Consider the following 23,183-nt stretch of genomic DNA (forward strand, 5'->3'; position numbering starts at 1 on the left):
CACAGCTGTTTTACCGACCAGTGAGGCATCAAGAGGAGATTTCTAGAGCTTTCCAGAGCTTCTGTTAATATCTCCTTTTGGCCAGTTTATGGCACCTCTGGGGGATGTCACATGGTGCCACACACAGTGCTGGCACCACGAGGGGCAGGGGGAAAGCAGCAGCGCCCAGGAGCTGGCAGGAGGAGCTCGGCACTGTTACCTGTGCAGGGCGGTTCTGGGCTTGCCACTCCTCTGGGCGAGGGTGAAGGGCAGCTCCCTCACCTCCTCCTGATATCTGCCCACTGCTAGGCACAGGCAGCTCCCTCCCAAGGCAGGCACGGGTGCCACACGGAAGTCACAGCAGCTCTCGGTGCACATGAGACCTCGGGCCAAGGAGCTGGGGAAGGAAACCGCAGCCTGAGAGAGCCCAGGAGCCGCCAGCCCTCTCCTCAGGGATCTGCCCTGAGGGGCACCGAGGAAGGCTCTCCACTTCACCATGCAGGTAGGAACAGAAACTGCCCTGATATTCCCAGGATTCTGCTTTTCAGCACCTCTGAGCACCTGTGGCTTGGAAATACAGGATACACTAATCTCCAACCTCTACCACTCACCTGCTTTCACAGCCTTTAAGGTACAAAATTCCTACCACAGGTGTGTGACAGGGAAAGCAGGGTGTGCTGCCGGTCCCATGCACCATCCCAAGGTGCAGTGGGGTCACACTGGCCCCACATGTTGGTCCCAGAGCATAGATCAGGGAAGGATGGCGTGGATGGAACTTATGTAAACCTGGGAATGAGCACTGCAGAGGTGACAGCCCCAGGTGTTTCAGCAGCACATGGAATACAGCAAGGGCAGAGGGGGAGCTGTGATCTTTTTCTTCTCTAATTTGGAAGAAAATATGTGAGGTTTTTTCCTGGGAAAAGCCAGGCAAACTCCAAATTCAGGGTAGGTAGTAAAGGTACAGTGCTCTGCCTGTGCAAGCAAAGGCTGTCCCACTTCTCAGCAAGCCATGGGCTAAGGTGGAAGTGGTCCAAGGGAAGCTGAGTAAGAAACATCCTGGAGATAAAACCAATTTGATCATCCCAGTGTGGGTGAGGGAACCACCCAACCCCACACCAATTCGTGACTGGAAAGGAAAACAAGGATGCCAGATCCTATCCAGGTCCTTGTCCTGAGTTACTCACACTGGTGACTCTGCACACAGCCCAAGGGTGCCTGTGCCATTCCCAGAAGGAACTCTCAGGGCAGGGGTTTACCTGGCTGGGGACAAGGACCAGTGGTGCACCTTGGAGGCACTGAAACCCTTTTCAGTATGGAAATTCCTGCTTCACATTGTGCCAGTCACTTTTACACCTTTGCACAGAGGCATGTCCACATCCTGTTCCACAGGGCAGGAAGGAGTGAAACTGAAACTGTCCTTCCCAAGAGCAGGGACAGAGCCCAGGGTTCCTACAACCACTGCAGAGCCCAGGTGGCCTTACCAGCAGCCACAGTCTGACAGCATCCCGAATTCCCAGGAAAAAACAATTACTTGTGAGAGTAGCAGTGATCCAAAGTCCCTGCCCTCTGAGGCGATCGCTGCCCATACATCCCTGCCTTCCCACCAGGAACTGCAGCAGCAGGACAAGGGAGATGCCTTCAAACTGACAGAGGGCAGGATTAGATGGGATATTGGGAATAAATCCATCCCTGGGAGGGTGGTGGGGCCCTGGAATGGATTTCCCAGAGAGATGCTGTGGCTGTCCCATCCCTGGAAGTGTCCAAGGCCAGGCTGGAAAGGTTGGAGCAACCTGGGCCAGTGGAAGGTATCCATGCTCATGGCAGAGGATGGAACTGGACAGGCTTTAAGGTCCCTCTCACCCAAGCCACTCTGGGATTCTGGGATTCCATACACATCCCATATGGCCCCAAAAGCAACCTGGGCACCTGCATGGCAGCCTGAGCTCCAGCTGGGATGAATCCAACATCCCATTTGTGAGCCCACCTTGGTAACCTCCCAGCCTCTTCCCAGGGAAGTGGATGTGCTGGCTGGGATGCTCAGATGCCCAAGCAGGACGGTCCCTACAGATGCTGGAGTTGGGAGCCACCTGGGAACAGAAGGTGCGATGCCAGCAGGTGCCTTCACCTCATCTTAAGCTTTACTGGGAACAGCAGCAGCAGAAGTGTGCCAAGGTGGCATTAGGAACACCCCAAAACGTTCTCATACCCAAAGGATGCTTCCTCTCCACATCCATCCACAAGACCACAGGTGGCACCGGCTGGGAATTGCTGCAGGATGCAGCTGGTGCACATGGGGGCTGAGAGAAACCAGCCAGGCAGGAATGAGCCAACACAACAGTGGAGAGTGTGCCAGGCCAGATCCATGCCAGCATCCCAGCACTGGCAGTGGGCAGATCCCTGAGAGGCTCCCACCCTCTCCTGTGCCCAGAGGGAAGCTCATACCGGGATACAGGGAACTGCTGCACCCAATCCTGCCCCACAAACCTGGCCAGAGCAGATGACAGCACCAGAACCCTCCCTCTGCTTCTTGCTGTAATCTGGGGTACTTTTATCCAAGAGAAGTTCTGGCTCTTGGCACAACACCACCTCTGGGGAGAGCATCCCTCTTCTCAAGCCTTCCCACTCCTCATTCCTGTCAGTCAGTCTCCTCATGGCTCCTGTGCTCTGGCTGATCCATGTGAGCGAGCATCTGGCAGAATATCTCAGCCCTTTCCTCATCCTGGCCTCTCTGCTCCCATGGCCTCATTCTCCAGTGAAAGCTCGGGATGCAGATCTTACATCAGGGCACAGTTACACCACCACGGCTCTGCTGCCAAGATTACAGCTGGAGGAACTCGTCTGGCTGGCTGCTCTTTTAGGTCACAGTGTCTCTGGTGACACCAAGTGACAGTAATGCCATCCCTGGAATTCCCATTCCCCTTCCTGCTGCGTTGCTGCATCACCTTCCCTTGGGAACAGTGGTGTAACTGTGGGGACACACCACAAATCACACCAAAGGGTGGAAAAACCCTCACAGGGGCAGCTGATGGCTTCAGCTGAAGGAGAGCAGGGTTAGATAGGATATTGGGAATATATTCTTCCCTGTGGGGGTGCTGAGGCCCTGGCACAAGGAAGCTGTGGCTGTTCCAACCCTGGAGCATCCAAGGCCAGGTTGGAGCAACCTGGGATAGTGGAAGGTGTCCCTGGGGGGAGTGGATGGGTGTGAAGTTCCTTTCCAACACAAACCATTCCATCATGCTTGCTTTGTGCTCCCCCACATCTGCACCCTTGGGTGTCTGAGTGTAATTACCTGTACCCAGGAAGGTGGGAGCTGCACAGCTGCTCTCTCCAGAGCCGCTGACACACAGGAGGGGAACAGAAGCCAGAGTTCAAGCAGTGCTTGGACAACACTCCTAGACATATAGATGATTAAGGTGGTCCTGTGCAGGGCCAGGAGCTGGATTCAATTATCCTTGTGAGTCCTTTCCAACTTGGGATATTTTATGACTTCATGATCAGCAGCTCATCCTCCCCTCTCTGTCCCTTGGCTGCAGCCTGAGGTATCCAACAGGTTTTCCAAGGAATTTTTTCACCTGCTTTCCTGCAGAGTTGTGCCAGCCTCCAAGTGTCCATGCTCCACTCTCCCTTTACTGGAATTTAAAACTACCTTCCCCACCCTCCCCCAAAAAACCCAAAAACCTGTGACCTATCTGACAGGAACAACGGACAAATGGAAAAGGCTGATTAAAGCCTGTAAAATCCACTGTAGCATGAAGAGAGAGGGTGAAAGGCAAACATTTCCCAGTACAAATATCAGGGCATCAGGTGAAAGAGCTGAGAGAGGCTTTTTCCCCTGGTCCCCATCCCTCACAGCCCCAGGGCACAGCTGGGCACAAGGAGTTCTAGGGGAGGCTGCACACCCTCCCAGTCCCAGCAGCATTCCTAAACACAAACCCCTGGCTGGCCTGGCCAGACCCCAAACTGGTGATCAGGAGCTTGTGGGAGAATGTTTCACACCAGCTGCTCTTACCTTCCTCCCTGGGCACCTCTTGGAGGCTGCTGGAAGAGGAAAACACAGGATCTCCCAGGGAGCCTGCTGAAGCCTCCCCTTCACTGGTTTTCTTTTCACCAGGATGAAATTCTGCTGACTCCCTGCAGGGAATCCCCTGCTGAGGACACGGACTCCTTTGCCTCCCCGGTAAGCTCTGCTCCTTCTGCATCTGCAGCTCAGAGAGGGGACAAATCCCCATTTCCCCTGCTCATTCCCAGCTCCCCTCTACACAGCCACAATGGGGGTCCAAACCTCTAAAGGCTGGAGCTGGGAAGGAGAGCTCTCAGCTTTCCATCCCTAATAATTCCCTGCTTGTTTTGTGGGCAGAATGAAGAGAAGTGGGATTTTGTCCTGGTGAGTGACATCCATGAAATGGGCAGTGAGAAGGAGATCAAGAGGAAAAAGTTCCTGGATGAGCTGAGCAAGAAGGGTTTCACTATCAAGGTGAGAGGCTCTGGGAGGAAAAGGCAGCAGATACTTGGCCTGACTTGTGCTCCTGCATCCCAGAAAATGGGAGAGGCCTGAACCATTGAGCTGTTCACTATATCAGAGCTGGAAAAGTACCCACTTGCTCAACCAGCAGAGAAAGCAGAGAAAGACCCCAGCCCCAGGACTCACACAGCCCCCAGCCCTTCCAGCTCTGGCTCTTCCCTGCCTCTCTGGCTCTGTTTTAACAGCCCTTCTCTTCCCCTCACCAGAAAATCGAGGACACAAAGCTCTTTTATGGAGTCCGTGCCCCGCCGCACATCTTCTGGAAATACCAGCGTCTCCTGACGAACCCCAACAGCAGGCAGCAAAACTCCAGTGCCTACCAGGACGTCCCAATGACCACCAGGTGGGTGCTGAGCTGACTTCCAGCCTCCTGCATTCACTGTTCTCCACACCGAAATCGATTTTCCAAAAGGCTGTCCCAGCTTTTTAATTTTCCACAGAACCCTCCTTCACCTCCCACATAGAAAGCTGAGCATTTCTCACTGCTCAGATTTCTCCCTCCCTCACTTCCCTTGATTTTAGTGCACACCTTCTCCCTTCTCTGCCCTGTTTTCCTGAGGCACACAACACAAGTCTGTACCCCAGAGCAGCCTTTAAGCAGAGTTTCTCTTGTTCAGGATACGGGTTGTGCATTTCATCCTGCAGAACACTGTGACGTCCGACTTAGGTAAGGGAATGGGGATCACAGGGGTGATGCTCAGCCTGGATCTGCAGGAAGAATTCTGCCCAACAATCCTGGGCACTGGCATCCCAGCTGCCTTGCCATCCTGGGGAGAACAGAAAAGGGGGGAGCTCAGACAAGTCAATTTGCTGCTGCAGCCAGAGGCTGGGAGATTTGGACTGCAGGAACCAGCAGTTTCTCTGCTCTGTCTCCCCAAAACCCTAAGCCTAACCCTGTCCCTTCTGCCCTGCTCCCAGAGAAGCTGCATGACCTGATGAAGAAGAAGGTGTTTGAGGCAGCCTTTCCCCTGCACAAGGTGAGGCTGGGCACACAGTGCCTGGGTGGAAAATCCAGGAGAGATGGAGGAGCAGGATGGGGTGGGGGTGACTGGGGCTGCACCAGGAGCTCACTGGGTGAAGGGCACAGCAAAGCTCCCAGCAGGGCATTAAGGCTGCCCTGATGTTCCTGCATTCAACCAACTTCTCTACTCTCCAGAAAGAAGAGATAAGGGAAATACTAAAGAAGAAGTGGGCTCGCTGGAGAGTTCTATTTAAGGAACAGCCAATTGAACAGATCAGGTAACACAGGCACAAGAGGCAGATCTTTCTAACCAGAAGGTCCAACCTGAAACCCAGAGAGCTCAATGCCCTTTGCCAGGCTTCTGCATTGTCTTAAAAACCATTAGTTTGAACCTGGCTCTTCTCAGAAGCACTGGGCTGCCTCTGCAGCTTCCAAAGCTCTTAGCCTGAGGTTATCCCTGTGGCTCTGAGCTCCATCTGCTCATCCTGCAGCATCAAACAACCCCCTCGTCTCTGAGGACTGTAATGAACCTGTTTGGTTTCCAGGCACATTCAGAAGGCAGAAGAGGCGGGAATGGAGCATCAGTGCTGCACAGCCAGCCCGAGGCTGAACTCGGGGCAGGAAAGGCAACATGGGGCTCCTACAACCACATGAAATCCCAGGAAAGAGCAGGGCTCTTGTTTCTGAAAACTAACTCCATGGGCAGGGGGGCAAAAAAAACATGTTACCTTATAAACCTGCCAGGGGGCTCAGGTAGAGAGGGGAGATCTTAAAATAGAGGTGCACCTCTGACAGCTGGCACAGGATACAGGGCTCCCAGTCCCTCAGTCAGGTCATTTCTTATCCATGACTCCAACCTGCTCCCCACACCATGAAAACTGAGATACTGCCACCACGGGCATTTTCTAGTGCCTCCCAAATTCTGATCTCCAACCTCACCTTTCCTCCTAGGTGCTATTTTGGAGAGAAGGTGGCCTTGTACTTTGCCTGGCTGGGCTGGTACACCTACCTGCTGATTTTCGCTGCCGTGGCTGGGCTGGCGACCGTGGCAGCTGGAGCTACTGTTTTCAGCTCCAGCCAGGTGAGGTAAGGCCCTTGGGAATGCCAAATGCACATCCCATCCAGCTCTGCAGGTGGCTCTGAGGCACCCTCGTCCCCCTTGGCTTCTCTTCTCCTTTCTTCCAGCAAGGAGATCTGCAATGCCAACAACACCATCATGTGCCCGCTCTGCGACCAGAACTGCTCGTTCTGGCTCCTCTCAGACACCTGCACCTATGCCAAGGTAGGGAACCCCCTTTCCAGGGCAGGGTAAAGGTAAAGGATGGGGAAAGCAGCTCATACTGCTCCCACATCACTAAAAAGAAGCCCCACCCCAGATCGTTTTGCCCTCCTGTAGCACCTTTACATGTCTCAGGGGAGATGAGCATCCTAAGACTCCAAGGTACCACAGCCCCTGCACCTCAGTGCCCCATCACACTCTTCCCTCATCTCTTGCAGGTCACTCACATGATTGACAATGAGGCCACGGTGGTGTTTGCCATGTTCATGGCCATCTGGGGTAGGTGTCCATGCCTGGGTGCCCAGCATGTGTGGATGGGAGAGGGAGCAGAAGATGGAAAAAGGAACACCAACACAGCTTCCCCGTTTGGGAGAGGTTTATATCTCCTCTGTTTCCAGAGCCTTCAGCTCCCCTTCCAGACACAGCAAGAGACAAAACCACCCTGGTGATATCCTCCAGCTCCCCAAATATTCCTTACCTGAAGCTTGTCCTACCTCAATCTTCTGCTCAGCATAGCCTCCCCAAAGGCACCCAGCAATTTTCCAGCAGCTGCCTATAAATAGCCACGACCACAGGAAGGAGAGGCCTCCAAACTCCTCCTCCACCTTCCCAAATCACTGCAGGGCGTCGCATTTGCTGTGGGATGATGGGATCCCATCACTGCCTTAGTTACACACCCATCTGGCTTTTCCACAGCCTGCTCCCTGACCAGCCACCTCAGGAGTGGGCTGGGTGTCCCACCTGCAAAGCCATGGCACAGTCCTGAGTGTGTCCGTGGGCTGGCTCACACAGGGACACAATCAGGAGCATCCATCCAATTAACATAAGGGGTGGTTGGAATTGGAGTTGGGAGAGGTGTAGCCTTGCCAGGGAGCAGTGCAGGACACCCATTCCACCTGAAAAGTGACTTATCCCAAATTCCCAATGGACACACCAGACCAGGCCAGTGAAAGCTCACCTGCACCATCCCTGTTCCCTCACTGCTGCCTGTCCAGGGCCCTTCCAGGTCACCAAGGCACAGAGGGGACTGCCTGTCCATGGGCCAAGAGCAATCCAGGCTGGTTTGCCAGCAGGTTGGATGTGATATGACTCTGGGAGACAGAGCCATTCCTAAATGTCACTGCACTTTCTCCTTCCCAATCCAGCCACTGTATTCCTGGAGCTGTGGAAGAGGGAGAGAGCCAATGTGGTCACCAGCTGGGACCTGTATGGGTGGGATGAGGAAGAGGTGAGGACTTTCATCTTTCTTGCTCAGTGCTCCGCCTTTCACGGCAGGAGTCACCTGGTTCTCTAAAAGACACATCAGAGGGTCCCTTGCCCAGGCTGAACTCAATCAGGCTTGGCCACGCTCTTGTGGATTGGGTGCTCACCCCTGTCCTTCTCCAGCACTGCTCATCCCATAAGTTCACTGACACAAGGGGCACAATGCACTGCTGGGTGCTTTTTCTTTGCAATTTTTGACTTTTATTTTTTTATTTTTTGAAGGAGGAGCTGGCTCTGCAGCTGATCAATAACTCACAGCACGAGCCCCGGCTGTACCAGCACTCCTACCTGCGCAGCACCATCGTGCTCATCCTGGCCCTGCTGATGGTAGGTGCCAGCTGACAACGGGAACGTTTGGTTTGAGGGCACATGGACAAAGGAGCAAAGGTACAGATCAGGTTTTTGGGACACCTCCATGCCCATCACAAGGATCCTGGGGCTTCCTATGCCCACACCTCACTGTGCTGACAGCAGGGGCCACCCACCCTTTGGGGACATGGGCTGAAGGCTCTGCTCTTGCAGTGAGGATCAAGGCAGTGACATGGAGAGCAGGAAGAGGCAAATCCCAATGCGCTTGTCCCTGCTGTGGGTCACTGGAGACTGGCTTAGATGGAGACATAGAGTCCTGTAATCACAGAATGTTAAGGGTTGGAAGGGACCTTATCTAGTCCCAAGCCCCATGCCATGGGCAGGGACATCCCCACTACTCCAGGTTGTTCAAGGCCTTGAACACTGCCAGCGTTGGGGCATTCACAATGTCCCCGGGGAGCCTGTTCCAGTATCTCCCCACCCTCACAGGGAAGAATCTTTTCCTAACATCCAGCCTAAACTTCCCCTCCTTCAGTTTGCACCCGTTACTCCCTGTCCCATCACTACAACCACCTCACAAACTTGTCGGCCTCCACTGAAGTGCGCTGGTTTGCCTTTGAGGCCTCCTCCAGGGCCCTCCTGAGGGCACCATCAGGAGCGACGGAGCACTGGCCTGGGTGTGTCCTGAGCCCTCCTGTCGCTCCACACAGATCATGGTGCTGATTGGCATTGCCCACGCACTCGTCATCTACCGGGCGATGGCCGTGGCGGTGTTCACGCAGAGCGACACGAGCCTGCTGAGCCAACACGCTGACATTGTCGCCGTGCTGACGGGCGCTGTGCTGCACTATCTCACCATCGTCGTCATGACCAAGGTGGGGAGACACACGGCGTGCCTGGCAGCATTTCCCCATGGCCAGCTTCTCCCCCTGCTCATGGTATCCCTCTGTCCTGCAGGTCAACTGGAAAGTGGCCCTCTTCCTCTGTGACCTGGGTAAGGGAAATTAATGAGGTGTGTCCCACCTGCAGCGCCCAGCCAGCCTCCCATCCCCTTCCCTGCCTCCACCAGCACAAGGCAGTTCCCAGGCAGCTCCAGACAGGGGACCAGCAGCCCCCCAGCACACACTCACCTGTGCCCACATGGTGCCCCACAGCCAGCTCTGCAGAGCTGAGACCTGGCATGAGCGGGATCCACCCCAGCTCCAGGAGAGGTCACAACATGGATTTCCTCTCAGCTCTAAGGCCCTTTCTGCCTCAGCTCATGGCTCTGAGGGACCTCCCTGCTTGGCTGGACTTACCTCCCTCAGAGGGCTCAGGTGGAGGGCAGGGAAGGCTTCACAAGCAGCAGACACCCTTTGGATCTGTGATGGCACCCATGGGGGAGCAGGGCAAGGTCCCACTGCTCTATGAGCAAGCCCCTGGGCATTATTCCCTTTCCTAGAGAAACCACGGACCTCCACCCAGCATGAGAACAGCTTCACCATGAAGATCTTCCTCTTTCAGTTCTTCACACACTTCTCCTCACTCATCTATGTTGCCTTCTTCCTGGGACGGTGAGTGGAGAACACCGGGCAGCCAGGGTTTGGGATGGCTGCTCCTGACTCTCCCCAGGGTGTACGGACAGCCCAGCCCCTCTGCCCTCCCCACCAGGCACAGGGACCCCGCCTGGGACTCGGGAGGGCCATGACTCCATGGGTGTCACTGTTGCTTCCTTGCTCAGGGTCAATGGCCACCCAGGGCACTACGTGCGCATCGCGGGCCACTGGAGGCTGGAGGAGGTGAGGCACCCACTGACCCCACAAACAACTCCTCCTCTTCCTTTCCCTGCTGCCCAGGCAGCCTCTGGGAAGCTCAGCTTTCTCCCATAGCACCTGCCAAAGGGTCCCTCAGGCCCAGCCACCCTGCTTGCAGGGCACTACCCCTGTCTTGCTGTCCCCTCCAGTGCCACCCTAGCGGCTGCATCACCGACCTCTTCATCCAGATGGCTGTCATCATGGTGCTCAAGCAGACCATCAGCAACATCATGGAGTATCTCATCCCGTAAGCTCCCCACACTGGCACTTTCCATGGAGAGGAACCCTGGCCTTCTTCCTTTTCCCCTTCCTCCAGGGATGTGCTGACCTGACAGCAGCCCAACCCTGCTGTCCTCGTCAGGCAGCCACACAAATCCCTCTCTCCCGCTGCAGCTTGATATCCCACCAGCTACGGAAGAAGAAAAAGCACCCCCAGAGGAGAAGTCTGATGTTAGGAGAGGAGGAGGAGGCAGAGGACCCTTGCAAAAGGCAGTGGCTGAATAACTATGAACTCAACGAGGTCAATGTCTTCAGCTTGTTCAACGAGTACCTGGAGATAGGTACGTGGGGCAGATCCTTGGCTAGGGAGTGATGGATGCTAGGGAGTCCATTCACAGGCAGGGAGCCACAGTTCCACACCCAGCCCTGCTCTGAGAGCCCTGGGACACCAAGATCATTCCCAAAACTGAGAGAAAGCAACTGTGCTAGCAGAGAGCAAGAAACTGTGCTAGCCTTTGGCCTTGCCTTGGACCTCCTCTCCTTCCAGGGCTGTAACCCCAGGGTGTGCCTGTGCCTGGCTAGCTCAACTATCCCCACAGATCCCACTCTCTGACAGCCCTGTGAGAGCTGGGTGTCTCCAGGATGTGGCTATTTCCCTTTCCACCCCTGCAAACCCCTCTGACCCAAGCCACAAAGCAGGACAAACCCAAGCAGAGGGGACATCCCCTCTGTGGTGGCTTCACTCCAGCACCTGTGTTTGCCCTCCACAGTGATCCAGTACAGCTTCACCACCATCTTCGTGGCAGCCTTTCCCCTGGCCCCGCTGCTGGCCCTCGTCAACAACGTCATCGAGATCCACATGGATGCCATCAAGATGATGCGGCTGCGCCGGCGCATGGTGCCCAGGAAGGCCAAGGACATCGGTGAGAGGGTCCTGCCAGCACCAGCCTGAGCCCCCAAGCCCCCCACAGCCATGGGACAGCACAGGGAGAGCCATGGATGGGAGAAGGACAAGCTGCTTTGACTCTGCCAGAGGCTGAAGCGCAGCTTAGAGGCTCCCTCCTTGACCTGGCTATGCTAGAGCTGTCCCTGAGCTGGAATGGTGGCACTGAGCTGGCAGAGGGACCTCACTGGCTGCTCCTCTCCCACAGGGATCTGGCTGCAGGTCCTAGAGGCCATTGGCATCCTGGCTGTCATTGGGAACGGGCTGGTGATCGCCATCACCTCCGACTTCATCCCCGTGCAGGTCTACAAGTACATGTACAGCCCCTGCACGAGGGAGAACCACACCAACATGGAGTGAGTTCAGCTCTGAGACAGTCCCTGCCCACAGCATCCCCACAGCTCTGTCCCCACCACCGTGTCCCCTCCTGCCTCAGTGCCACCACTGCAGGAGCACAAGACAGCTGAGCTGTCCCCCAGAGCAAGGTGTGGGGGGAAAGGGGAGCAGGGGAACATTCCCATATGGCATCATCACATCATCCCTGTGGTGGGTAAACTGAGTGGAAAGGGCAGTGTGTAACACTGGAGAGCTACAGGATTCCCAGGGTGCAGGCACGCACTCTCTCCTGCCCTCCCCCTGTTTCTCTAAGCCTTGTTGACTGACCCAGCTCACTCAAACTAGACAGAAGTCTCTGAGCCCTCCATTTCCACCAGGCTTTGTGGAAGTGGGCAGTGAGAGCCCCAGGTGGGTCCTGCTTCCCCAGAACAGGAGGTACAACCCATGCTCAACCCACTCCTTCCCCACAGCTGCTCCACCGGGTACATCAACAACAGCCTCTCCGTATTCCACATCCAGGACTTCGAGCCCCACACCAAGGTGCTGCCAGTATTTAAAGGGGAGCAGATCAAGGAGTGCAGGTAAGAGCAGCCCCCTGGCACCCCCTGTGACATCCAGGCCAGAATGGAAGGGCCTGGGCTGGCCCTGACGGGGCTGTGCTGCAGGTACCGGGATTACCGCAATGCTGACGACTACACCTACACCGTCCAGTTCTGGCACATCTTCGCAGCCCGGCTCGCCTTCCTCATCCTCTTCGAGGTGAGCACCCAGGGAGGCAGGAGAGGGCTGGGAAAGGGGTTGGATCTGTGCCTCGTGTCCAGGCTGGGAGCCCCTGACTGCCTTTGCTTCCCACAGCACGTGGCTCTGTGTGTGAAGCTGATCGCAGCCTGGTACATCCCCGATGTGCCCCAGAGGGTCAAGAATAAAATTCTGACGGAAAAACACAACCATCTCCGTGAGGAACTGAGGTGGGTGATGCTCTGGAAGGTGCCAGGGGTTGCCAGGTTTCAGGATCTCTCTGCTCTGGAGCCCCTCTTCCTTCAGAAAAAGAAAAGCCCCAAGTTAAAACAAGAAGCAATTTTGACCAGGGAAAGAGTTGGTCTAATTTCTCCATCTAAACTTTGTTTAAAGAGAAAGGATTAAGTATTTCTGTAGGAAACAGAACTATTGTAGCTGCCCCAGTGCTGCTGTCCCATACAGACAGCCCTGCTCTGGGAAGGGCTCAGCCTGACCCCTTTCCATGGCCACCCTGTCCCAGCTGCCACACGTAATCCTGATGGGAGCAGATAGTGGGGTTCAGGAAACACCTACATCTCGGTTTTATTTTACATTTTCCTTCCTTGAAATGGAAAATGTAAACTCCCTCCCTCCAAATTTTTATAGTTTTGAAATTAAAGGGCCTCTCAGGCAAAGATATGGGAATAGGAATAACAGATCTTTACTAGGAAAACTAAAATTACAAATGTCATAGCACAAAAAAGAAAACAAACCACTGACAGAGTTAGAATAAAACCTGACACCCTGTGGGTCAGGGTGCTGGTAGCAGTCCCATTAAATGGTGGCTGCAGCCCTCCTGCAGTGCCAGGCGTGGTTCTGTTGGAGCAGGGATCCTGTAGAATGGTGGAGTTCCCCTCTGAAGGTCCAGCGGTGGTATAGATGGGCCTGGCTTTCCTCTGGGAATGCAGTGGAGAAGAAAGCTGCTTCTCTGGGAATCCAGTGGGAAAAGGGGGGCTCTGTGTTCTAAATCTCTGATTATATCCAGGTGGGAATGCTTGGCTCCTCCCCCTGGGCAGAGCATCTCCCAATGGGATGATGTAATTATATCAGTCATGCAATGAGATTCAATGGCCCATTAACAAAGATCTTTCCCGAAGGGAGGATTGGCTGTGGGAGAGATAAAGAAAAGTGCCAAATTTACAGAAGATAACTGCCCCACCTCTAACAGATGGCAAATAGAATACACACCCCCACTAACATCTTCCAAACTAAGACAACTTGTCATGGTTTGACACTGGCCAAACTCCAGGCACCCACAAAAGCCACTCACTCACACTCCCCTGCCACAGCTGGGGAGAGGAGAGAAAAAATTAGCAAAGGGTTCATGGGTTGAGATAAGGACCGGGAGAAAACACTCCAGGGGCCAAACAGGCTCAACTTAGAAGTACAAAGTGAATTTATAACTAACAAAATCAGAGGAGGATAATGAGAAGTAAAAAAAGCCCTTAAAACACCTTTGCTTCCCCCAGTCCTTCCCTCCTTCCCACTGACAGTGCAGGGACAGGGCATGGGGGTTTTGGTCAGTTCATCACCCAAGGTTTTCTTCCACTGCTCAGGAAGATGAGTCTTTCCCCTGCCTCACCATGGGGGCCCTTCCCACAGGAGAGAGTTCTCTGCAACCCTCTCCACCACGGCTCCAATCTCACGAGCAGGAATCCTCCCAAAACTGCTGCAACGTGAGTCCCTCCCATGGGCATGCAGTCCTCCCAAAGCTGCTGTGGTGTGGGTCACTCTTCCACAGGCTCAGTCCTTCAAGGACAGGCTGCTCCAGCTTGGAAGCAGGGCCCCCTCTCTCCACCAGGTCTCCCCTGGATCACAGCCTCCTCCAGGCACCCACCTGCTCCAGCCTGGGCATCTCCTCCACGGGCTATGGGGGGATCTCTGCATCTCTGCATCCCTGTGGATCCCCATGGGCTGTGGGGGTATCTCTACATCCCCATGGGCTGCAGGGACACAGCTGCTTCACCATGGGCTGCAGGGACACAGCTGCTTCACCACGGTCTCACCACAGTCTGCAGAAGAATCTCAGCTCCAGTGCCTGGAATGGCTCTTTCCCCTCCTTCTGCACTGACCTTGGTGTCTGCATGTTTCCCTCACATGTTCTCACCTCCTCCTCTTCTCTGGCTTGCCAAAAAACCCGCTCCCCTGTTTTGTTTTGATTTTCTTCTTACATATGTAATCTAGATCTCTAACTGGCCCAGCCTTGGCCAGTGGCATGTCCATCCTCAGAGCCATCAGGGACTGGCTCTGCCAGACAGGGTGGGAGCTTCCAGCAGCTTCTCACAGAAGTCACCTCTGTGCCCCCACACTACAAAAACCCAGGCTGTGCAAAACCAAGCCAACACCACACTGCCACAGCTTTCCATCTCTGCCTTCCTACTGACTCTGGGATTTCCCACAAACAGGGGTTCCCCACCAACAGCCTGTCATTCTTTCTCCATCTATTTTGGGGAAGAGGCCCTGTTCCAACTGGGAGTGTTTTCCCACACCTCCCAGCTCAGACAGTTCCCTTCCCAACGCCTCTCTCCTCTCTCCCCAGCACGGCAGAATACTCCACCGAGGTGTAGCCACTGCCCACCAAGGAGAACACAGACTCGAGCCTCTTTCCCAGCCTGGCAGTGCCAGGGGTGCTGGATGAACCCCAGGACACGGTGCCACATGTCCCATCTGGGACTGAGCTGGGAAGTGATGACAAGGACAGTGGCTTCACAGGAGCAGGCTGCTCTCTGACTCGGGAAGGAAGGATGCTGTGGAGAGCTGGGATGTGCCTCCCTGGCACGGGGAGTGGCTGGGACAGAGGGACAAACCCAGGGGCAGCACCAGGATGCTGTGCTGCAGGACATCACCTGGGTCCTTGTCACTCGCTTCCTTAAGCACAGGAAACACCACTTACCTTGTTCCAGCCTCCCTCTCCAGCCCTTTTGTTGCACTTTGGCCTCTTTTTCCGCCGCCTTCCGTGACCTCCTCACTCTTGCACCACCGGGGCATCCGAATCCCTCTTTCCCGAGCTCCTCCCCGTGTGTCAGGACTCCCACACGGCTGCAGCTCCGCCCGGCTGTCTCCATGGACGCGGCTCCACGGGAAAACGCCGCTGTTATCTCGGGTTCAACCAGGTCCTGATAGCTGTTTCTGGCCCAGCAGCCACCAGCCATCGGTAAATAAATACAGCACCCACGTGGAAAACTGCCTGGTATTGCTCCTGCCTTCCTCCTCTGCCACCCCAAATCATCCCCCAAATCCTTTCCTTGTCTTGGTGGGGACAATCACAGCTGCAGTGCCCGCGCTGAGGGCTGTGTGGGAGCTGGCTGGTGGGACACCAGGGTTTGGCCATGCACAGTGGGAACACAGCCTGGTAAACGTGCAAGGATAAAAGAAATACCTGGGAAAATTGGAAAAACACAGCAAATCTCAAATTATAGGGTTATCCCACCTTTTCCTTTAGACATCACTACTGGCTGGCCCCCCTGCTCCAGACAGAACGAGTTTGTCTGCAGCAGGAACGGGGTGACACCCCAGGGCTGGACAGGTGCCACAGCTCAGGGGGCTCTGACAGGGGACCCCAGAAGCAGGACTGGGGGGCAGCCCCCTCTTTCCCACCAGCAGTGACCCCAGCCTGGCTGGACACCACCCTGGCACTGCCCCTGTCCCACGAGGGTCCCACCACGGACACTTCCAAGGTGTCAGTCCTGGGAGCTGTGCCCTGGAGGTGACACACCCACAGCCAGGACTGCAGGGAAAGGCATCAGGGTCAACTCAGCCTCAAAACTTCGCTCCCAAGAGCATGGAAAACCACAAACAACCCCATAGGAGCTTGCTGAGCCCTCAGGCTTGTCCTGGTTTTGCACCATTGTGACCAAAACTGGATCTGCTCCTCCATGTAACTTACCTACCACAGGGATAACCCTGATGGACAAGAAAGGTCTTATCAGCTCCTGGTTTGCTCCCAAGCCTCCCCACACCCCTGCCATCCCCAGGACCTGGGCTTCTTCCATGCAATCCTTCACCAACCCACAAATCCAACAGATTTACACAGGATTTTCCAGCTGATGCATCACAGTGTCCATGAGAAGTGGGCAGCCCTCAAAAAAAGGCTGCTCCGATACCTGCTGCTCCAAACACACACAGCCAGTGGCTGTGGGGACCAAGAGCAGGGGATTCTCCCCAGGGATGCCAACGGGATCTGTCCCTTTCCCTCCCACACCAAGCCAACAGCACTGGTAGCTTATATCCTAAACAATGAGGAGTCAGAGTCTGGGTGTTTCTCCATGGGAACAGGCCCAGAGTCCAACCTGTGACCTGCACCTGTTTATTTATATATACATAGATATTCAATATACATCTACATATATTTATGTATTATTAAATATCATTATAATTATATATATATATATATATATATATATATGAAAAGACATACTCTGCACCCGTGGCCCTCTTCTCTTCTTGGCCTCAAATCACATGCTGGTTGATGTTTTTCTGGCTCAGGCTGGTGCTTGTCCAGGGGCTGCTGGTGCTGCTGCAACCACATCCATGATCCATGCCTGAGGCTCCAATCACCTCCATAGTAATTAGCACAGGGAATTTCTGCTATCCACAGTGGCCACGGCCGGATCTGGCTCCCCACGGCCAGTGCCAGCTGGAGCAACCACCTCCAGCACCAGCTTCATCTGGCAAAAAGGCTCTAAAGGCACGGAGAGAAGGAAAGGGAGGAGGAGGAAACAAACAGGAGCCCCCACAGCTCATGACAGGTTGCTCCTCGCCCTGACACCTCCGTGGGCTCTTTCAGCCTGGAAAACCGGGGGCTCCTCCTTGGCCCCCAAGCCTTGTGACACCTGCTGGGTGTGTTGCTGTCCCCCTCCTCCTGTTTTTCTCTTCTCTTTCCCTCTCCCCTGCAGCCGGAGCTGTCGAATTCCCTCCCGCAGGTTCAGGTGGAGGTGGAGCAGCGGGAGGGAGGGACAGCCAGCCCTTCCCAGGGCCTGGCGCCCGGGGATTGGGGCAGCGGGAGAGCCGGCAGGGGCTGAGCTGGGAGGAGAAATAGATAAACTATTAAAACAGAAAGGGGAAAAAAAAAACTCGAGAGAAATTCCAAGCACTGATCTGGCCGGTCGGGTCGGCTCAAGCGGGAGGCGACGAGCAGGAAGCCTGCGGCTGGGGAAGCTCCAAAGGTAAATGCGGCTCTGTTCTGCTTTTCTTTCCGTGCTGAAGCCGCCCCAGATGAGGTCAGCAGGCTCTCACCTTCACCCCATTCCCTGTGCATTCCCGTTTTGGCTCTCCTTCGCTCTCCATCCCGCTCCCTGCCTCGGCACACCCACCCCACAGCCCCCTGGCCAGGGTCCCCCCTGCCCTGCTCGCTTTCCCCATGGCTGTGGCTCCAGGGAATGCCGTGCCCAGCCATCATTCGCCACCCCACAACATCCACACGCTCCTCTGCCTCCAGTCCGGGGTGTCCCCATGCCAGGATGTGGGAAATGCAGCCTCTGCTGCCCGTTAGCCGGTGCTCCTCCCTCCCTGGCCCTGGGCAGCCCCAGCACCCACTCCCTGCCATCCAACACTGTCCTTTTCCTGGAGCAAGGGGATCCGGGGTTTTGGGGCCTCCCCACACCCCCTGGCCAGGCTGCAGTTTGTTTGAGCTTCCTCATTCCGACTATCAGAGGAAATGGTTTAGGAGTGACCCATCCAGAGACAGAGCTGGAGCATCACACCAGGCAGAGACAGCCCCATGCCACCCTCATGAGCGTCTCCCACCCTTTCCCCGTGTGAAATCCAGGTGGGCTGGCTCGTCTCCATCCCATCCTCTTCCTTCCCTGGCCATGGAGGAACCCAGTTAATCTTTTAGGTATAAATCACTCCCAGCCGGTCAAGCTGAACACGTACTGGGCGTCTCTCGTGTACCTTGATCCCTGGTTTCACCCCACGCCTGGCACTAGGCTGCTCCAGAGGGAAGTACCGTGCCTGCATCCCTGCTCCAAGCCAGAGCACAGACCTCCCCTTCCCATTCCACTCCCACAAACACGGGGGGACCAGCCCTGCTCCTACCCAAAATCAGGGTGCAGCCAGGAGTGCTGAAGCTCCACAGCAAAGAGGAGCCCTGGGAGAGGCTTTCAGCCCTCCTGATTCCCAGATTCCAGGTGTTTACCATGGAAACATAAGCCCTGGGACATCCCTGAGACTCCCACCCCAGCCCCAGCATCACCTGCATCACGTGCATGAGTTGTGTGGGGACAGAGCCCAGCCTTGCCAGGCTCTGCCTCTTCCCACGGGGTCATCACAGTGATGCCAGCTGGGGGGGTCCCTATGTGCCATCCCTGTGCTCCCTCCTTGCCTGGACTGTTGTGCCAATCCCCAGTCCCTGGGCACAGCCACAGGTTAACAACGCGCCGAGGCTCCCAACACGCCGGGGAGCTCTCCAGGTGGGAGCTGCGTTTCCATAAACAAACCAGACTGCTGGTAATTAGCAGGTTCAAGGGCATGTCAGGCTGGAGGCAGCTCTGCAGCCCAGGCAGGGGGTTGGCAGGGGAAGGAGGTACCACCGAGCCCCCCAAAGCTGGGGTTTCCCACGGCTGAGCTCATTTCCCCACTTTAGTTTTGGATTCAGTCTGAAGCCACATTTTTTTAAATCCTGCAACCCCCAGCTGGTCATTAATCACCTCCCACACATAAATTCACGGTTGGGAAAGCCGGGCTGGGAGGCAGTGCGGGGAGGGCAGGTGACACAGTGGCCACCAGGCTGTGGGTGAGACGTGGCTTTGCCTTCCCCGCAGAGCAGCACCCGCCACCCCCAGTGGGAATCACCCCCACCCGACGGGGTGGCCGGGCCCTCCCTGTGCCAGCACTCAGGAGCTGCTCCCGGTGTGTCCCAGGCCCAGCCCGCCCTGTGGCAGAGGCAGGTGGACTTTGTCCCCCCGGGAGATGCTGGCAGCGCCCGCGCCTGTCATCTGAGCGTGCCATGGCAGGTAGGTGAAATCCCACTTCTCCTCTGTTCTCTGCTGGGAAGGATACCTGTGCAAGCTCAGCCGGGGGTCCTGCTCTGGTGTCACCTCTTAGGGCGCCGAGGGTCCTTCCCAGCCCCCCAAACCGGCTCAGCGTGTTGCTAAACAGCCATGAACGCCACTCGCTGCCAGACCCCCAAGGCAGAGCTTGTTTTTCTAGGATGGCTACAGCAGTCATGATACAACCCTGGGGGGAGCTGGATCAGCTTTCCCATCCAAACCCCCTCCCCTCTGTGCCCCCAGACCTTTGCAGCGTGTCCCCCGAAATCCTGGTGCCAGCTGCCAACGAGACGCTGGAGCTGGTGCTGGGCAGCCAGGTCGAGCTGAACTGCACCGTGCGCTGGGCAGGCACCGAGCACTGCCAGCCCATTCCCACCTGGAGCAAGGACGGGCAGTGGCTGGGCAGGGGCAGCAGCCAGGACACTGTCTGGTAAGGAGCCTGCCCTGGGGACATCCCTCCATCTGCTTTTGGGGGCTGTCACCACACAACCCGACCCACAGCATCGCCCATGTCCTCCTGTCAGGTCTGGCCAAAACTCCTCGGAGCAGCTCCTGGCCAGCGTCCTGCAGCTCAACCTCACCCAGGATGCCGATTTTGGGGTGTTTGCCTGCTGGATCAGCAATGCCACGGCCACCTTCACCCTGCGGCAAGCAGGTAGGGACCTGCTGGTGACAGGGAGGGGGCATCCCACGGAGAGCCCAGGTGCAGGGGGATATTGAGGAGAGTGATAGGGGACCTGCTGCTTCTCCCACATTGGTGTGCAAACCCACCAAACCCAGGTGTGCTGCTCACTGTGCCTTTCCCTGTCCTGGCAGAGGCAGTGGGGCATGTGCCAGCCGTGCTGGCAGCCCTCCTGGTCCTGCTGCTCCTGGTGCTCCTGGCTGTGCTCTACGTCCAGTGCCGCCTGAACGCGCTGCTTTGGTACCGGGACCGCTACGGAGAGCTGGAGATCAACGGTGAGCCAGAGGTGTTCCCACTGGGAGCAGTCTCCTGTGGCCTCAGAGGGCTCACACAGCCCTTTCCACGTTATCCCTGCCCCGTGGATCTCCCCAGATGGGAAGCTGTACGATGCCTATGTCTCCCACGCCAATGCCCCTGATGATCGGAAGTTCATCCACTTCATCGTGAAACCGCAGCTGGAAAACCGCCACGGCTACAAGCTCTTCCTGGATGAGCAGAACATCCTGCCCAACTCAGGTAGGCACCAGGCAGGGCTGGGCAGGGGGTGGCACGGGGACCTGGGGGCTTGACACCCCTTTTTGCCCACAGAGCCATCAGCTGACCTCATCATGAATGTCAGCCGGTGCCGGCGCCTCATCGTGGTGCTCTCCGTGGCGTACCTGGAGCAGGAGTGGTGCAACAGCAGCTTCAGGTGGGAGCACAGCAGCTCCCACAGGAGGGGAGAGGGGCTGCCAGGTCCCTCAGCCTCCTGTCACCCACTTGTCTCACAGGGAAGGGCTCTGGAGGCTGCTGGAGCTTTCCAGGAACCCCATCTTCATCGTCTTTGAGAGCCAGTACCGGGAGATCACTCACCCCGCCATCACCCTGCTGAAGCAGCACCGAAGCGCAGTGACCCTGCTGGTGTGGAGAGCCGGCTCCATGGTGAGTGCCGAGCAGGATCCTGACCCCTCAGAGCCCCCTTTCCCTCCCCAGCACCCCACAGTGCCAATCCTGACCCCTCAGAGCCCCCTTTCCCTCCCCAGCACCCCCAATGCCAGCCTCCCTGCTGCCCTTTGGGGCTGCCCCATGGTGAGAGCAGAGCAGGGCCCATCCCACCAGCACCACCTTCTATTCCCAGCTCCCCATTTTGGGTCAGCCTCTCTGTTGCCCTCTGGGGCTGCGCCCCGGGCTCCAGAGCTAAAGAGCAGGTTGGGGCACTTACCTTTTGGAGGACATGTAAAAAACCCAACCAGAAGAGCCCCGGATCTGGGAGCTCACCCCCAAACCCACATGGTCAGGACCCCGTGACACCCCAGGGCCTCTCCAGGCTCAGCTCCTGGAGCAGAGCTTTGGCCCAGGGCCACTCCGGCCATTTCGGGGCCAGGCTGGCAGCCGGAGCCTGGGAGCGTTCTGGCAGGTCGGGCCGGTTTCTCCGCCGTGCGTGGGCACGGTGCCACGCTGGAGCACAGCCCTCAGCCCTCACCTTGGCCAAGCTCTCAGCGCCAGGGAGAGCGAGCCGGGCCCGGGGAACCCCGCGGGGCCGTGCTCTGGCGGTCCCGGCCCGGCTCATCCCCTCCGGGCCCTGCAGACCCCATCGTCGGACTTCTGGAAGGAGCTGTGCCTGGCCCTGCCGCGCAAGGTGTCCTTCCCGGCGGGAAGGAGCGTGGGGGACCCGCAGACCCAGCTGCAGGAGGACAAGGACCCCATGCTGATCCTGCACAGCAGCTACCTGGACGGCGCGGGAGACCTGGACCCCGACGGGGACCTCGGCACAGGTCCGTGTCCCCGCTGCTCCTCCCGAGGGGACAGACGTGCGCTGGATGTCACCCCTGTGGCGGCAGGGTGGGTCCTGCCCCTTCCCCCTCCAGCTAAACCCATGTCCCCGCTCCTGCCAGGCCTCCGAGGGCGCATCTTCGGCAGCCCCCCGCCCCCCCGCCTCGGTGGGCCCGGCATTCCCAGGGCTCCAGCCTCCAGCGGGATGGAGGAGGCACAGCTGAGGGACGGGCAGCGCTCCGAGATCGATGTCTCGGACCTGGGGTCGCGCAACTACGGCGCCCGCACGGACTTCTACTGTCTGGTGACAGAGGATGACATCTGAGCAGGACCTCAGCTGTCCCCCAGCACTGTGGGGACACACAGACCAGGTCAGGGCTGAGGAGCCCAGAGTTATGATGGGATCAGAGCCATGGCCATGCTGGGAAAGCAGGAGCTGGCTCCAGAGTGGAGGACTGGAAAACCATCACCAGGAGCACCCTGCCTGTAATACCTCAGTGCCACCCCTGGGCGCCACCCATGTGGCTGGGCCGTGTCCCTTGCCGTGGGTGGCAGGTATGTTCTTCCTGCACGATGGACAGTGCTGGGATGGGTGATGCTCTCCGAGGAACAACGTGTCCCAGCCCCAGGGAGTGCCCGACAGGAGTGGTGGCAGCACCTTTGTCCCATATGGAAACCCCCGTGACAATAAAAGGCTGCTGCACCCACGGCGTCTGTCCATGATAGGGACACAGGTGACACAGAGGGAGGGGCATTCCCCACTACAGGCAGTGCTTTGATCTGTCCTTCCCATGCCAGGGTCTCTGTCACGCTAACTTGGAGCCATGCCAGGCACAGAGCCTCACCCTGTGCTGGTGTCCCCATGGCACTGCTGTCACCGGAACACTGTCCCCCCTCTCCCAGGTGCCATCCAAATGCAGGTGCAGGTGGGCATCACTCAAGGCCTTTATTTCAGGGGTACACAGGGCGGGGGGGTTGTACACAGAGAGCTGCAGAGCCAAGCAGCCCATGCCCCGAGCCTGGACTGTGCCGGTGCCGCTCACTGTGGGGGCTGCTCCAGCCCCTCCGCCCGCTCCCCCCATCCTCCCACCCCTCTACCTACTCTACATCGTCCCCCCGGGGTGCCCTGTGCCCCCCAAGCCTGGGGGCTCCCCCAGCCCCAAACCCACCGGCAGCCCAAAGCCACCCCCAGCCCAGCCGTGTGTCCCCTCCCGTGAGCTGTGGCACAGAGAGCTCTGGACCCGTCTGCACCCAGCACAGGGACACCGGGGACATCTCCCCACCCACGGGGTGACACTGCTCAGCAAACATGACCCGGACGGCCCTGCCTGGATCCTGCTGTGCCAGCAGGGCCCAGCCCTGGCAGCAGCTGGTGAGGA

The 23,183-nt window shown here is 57.1% G+C and overlaps 2 protein-coding genes across 2 annotated transcripts; both read left to right on the top strand.

Moving 5' to 3' along the window:
* Window positions 1-322: 322 nt before the first annotated feature.
* On the top strand, window positions 323-12,875 carry ANO9 (anoctamin 9). Its single transcript, XM_058806839.1, has 24 exons — window positions 323-481; window positions 4,091-4,156; window positions 4,337-4,453; window positions 4,708-4,844; window positions 5,119-5,168; window positions 5,420-5,478; window positions 5,658-5,740; window positions 6,414-6,548; window positions 6,648-6,744; window positions 6,960-7,020; window positions 7,887-7,969; window positions 8,227-8,331; window positions 9,024-9,188; window positions 9,271-9,307; window positions 9,755-9,866; window positions 10,034-10,091; window positions 10,256-10,353; window positions 10,500-10,666; window positions 11,096-11,248; window positions 11,477-11,624; window positions 12,075-12,185; window positions 12,270-12,363; window positions 12,460-12,572; window positions 12,863-12,875. Exons 1-24 carry the CDS (start codon window positions 476-478, stop codon window positions 12,873-12,875), a joined length of 2,268 nt encoding a protein of 755 aa, XP_058662822.1. The 5' UTR covers window positions 323-475.
* Window positions 12,876-17,498: 4,623 nt separating this feature from the next.
* Window positions 17,499-22,417, top strand: SIGIRR (single Ig and TIR domain containing). Its single transcript, XM_058807632.1, has 10 exons — window positions 17,499-17,546; window positions 19,143-19,334; window positions 19,614-19,800; window positions 19,895-20,025; window positions 20,187-20,327; window positions 20,425-20,568; window positions 20,641-20,743; window positions 20,823-20,973; window positions 21,620-21,806; window positions 21,927-22,417. The coding sequence occupies exons 2-10, from the start codon at window positions 19,328-19,330 to the stop codon at window positions 22,127-22,129; spliced, it is 1,254 nt and encodes a 417-aa protein (XP_058663615.1). The 5' UTR covers window positions 17,499-17,546; window positions 19,143-19,327; the 3' UTR covers window positions 22,130-22,417.
* Window positions 22,418-23,183: the final 766 nt, after the last annotated feature.

The sequence above is a fragment of the Ammospiza caudacuta genome, chromosome 6 (genome assembly GCF_027887145.1).
Source record: "Ammospiza caudacuta isolate bAmmCau1 chromosome 6, bAmmCau1.pri, whole genome shotgun sequence".
In the NCBI taxonomy this organism is placed as follows: Eukaryota; Metazoa; Chordata; class Aves; order Passeriformes; family Passerellidae; genus Ammospiza; species Ammospiza caudacuta.

Bases quoted from the DNA above. Each gene is read 5' to 3' on its own strand.
- ANO9 (XM_058806839.1), top strand. The intron at 7,021-7,886 runs GTAGGTGTCCAT...TTCCCAATCCAG, and splicing joins CATGTTCATGGCCATCTGGG to CCACTGTATTCCTGGAGCTG. The intron at 12,186-12,269 runs GTAAGAGCAGCC...GCTGTGCTGCAG, and splicing joins GAGCAGATCAAGGAGTGCAG to GTACCGGGATTACCGCAATG.
- SIGIRR (XM_058807632.1), top strand. The intron at 19,801-19,894 runs GTAAGGAGCCTG...TCCTCCTGTCAG, and splicing joins AGCAGCCAGGACACTGTCTG to GTCTGGCCAAAACTCCTCGG. The intron at 20,744-20,822 runs GTGGGAGCACAG...CTTGTCTCACAG, and splicing joins TGGTGCAACAGCAGCTTCAG to GGAAGGGCTCTGGAGGCTGC.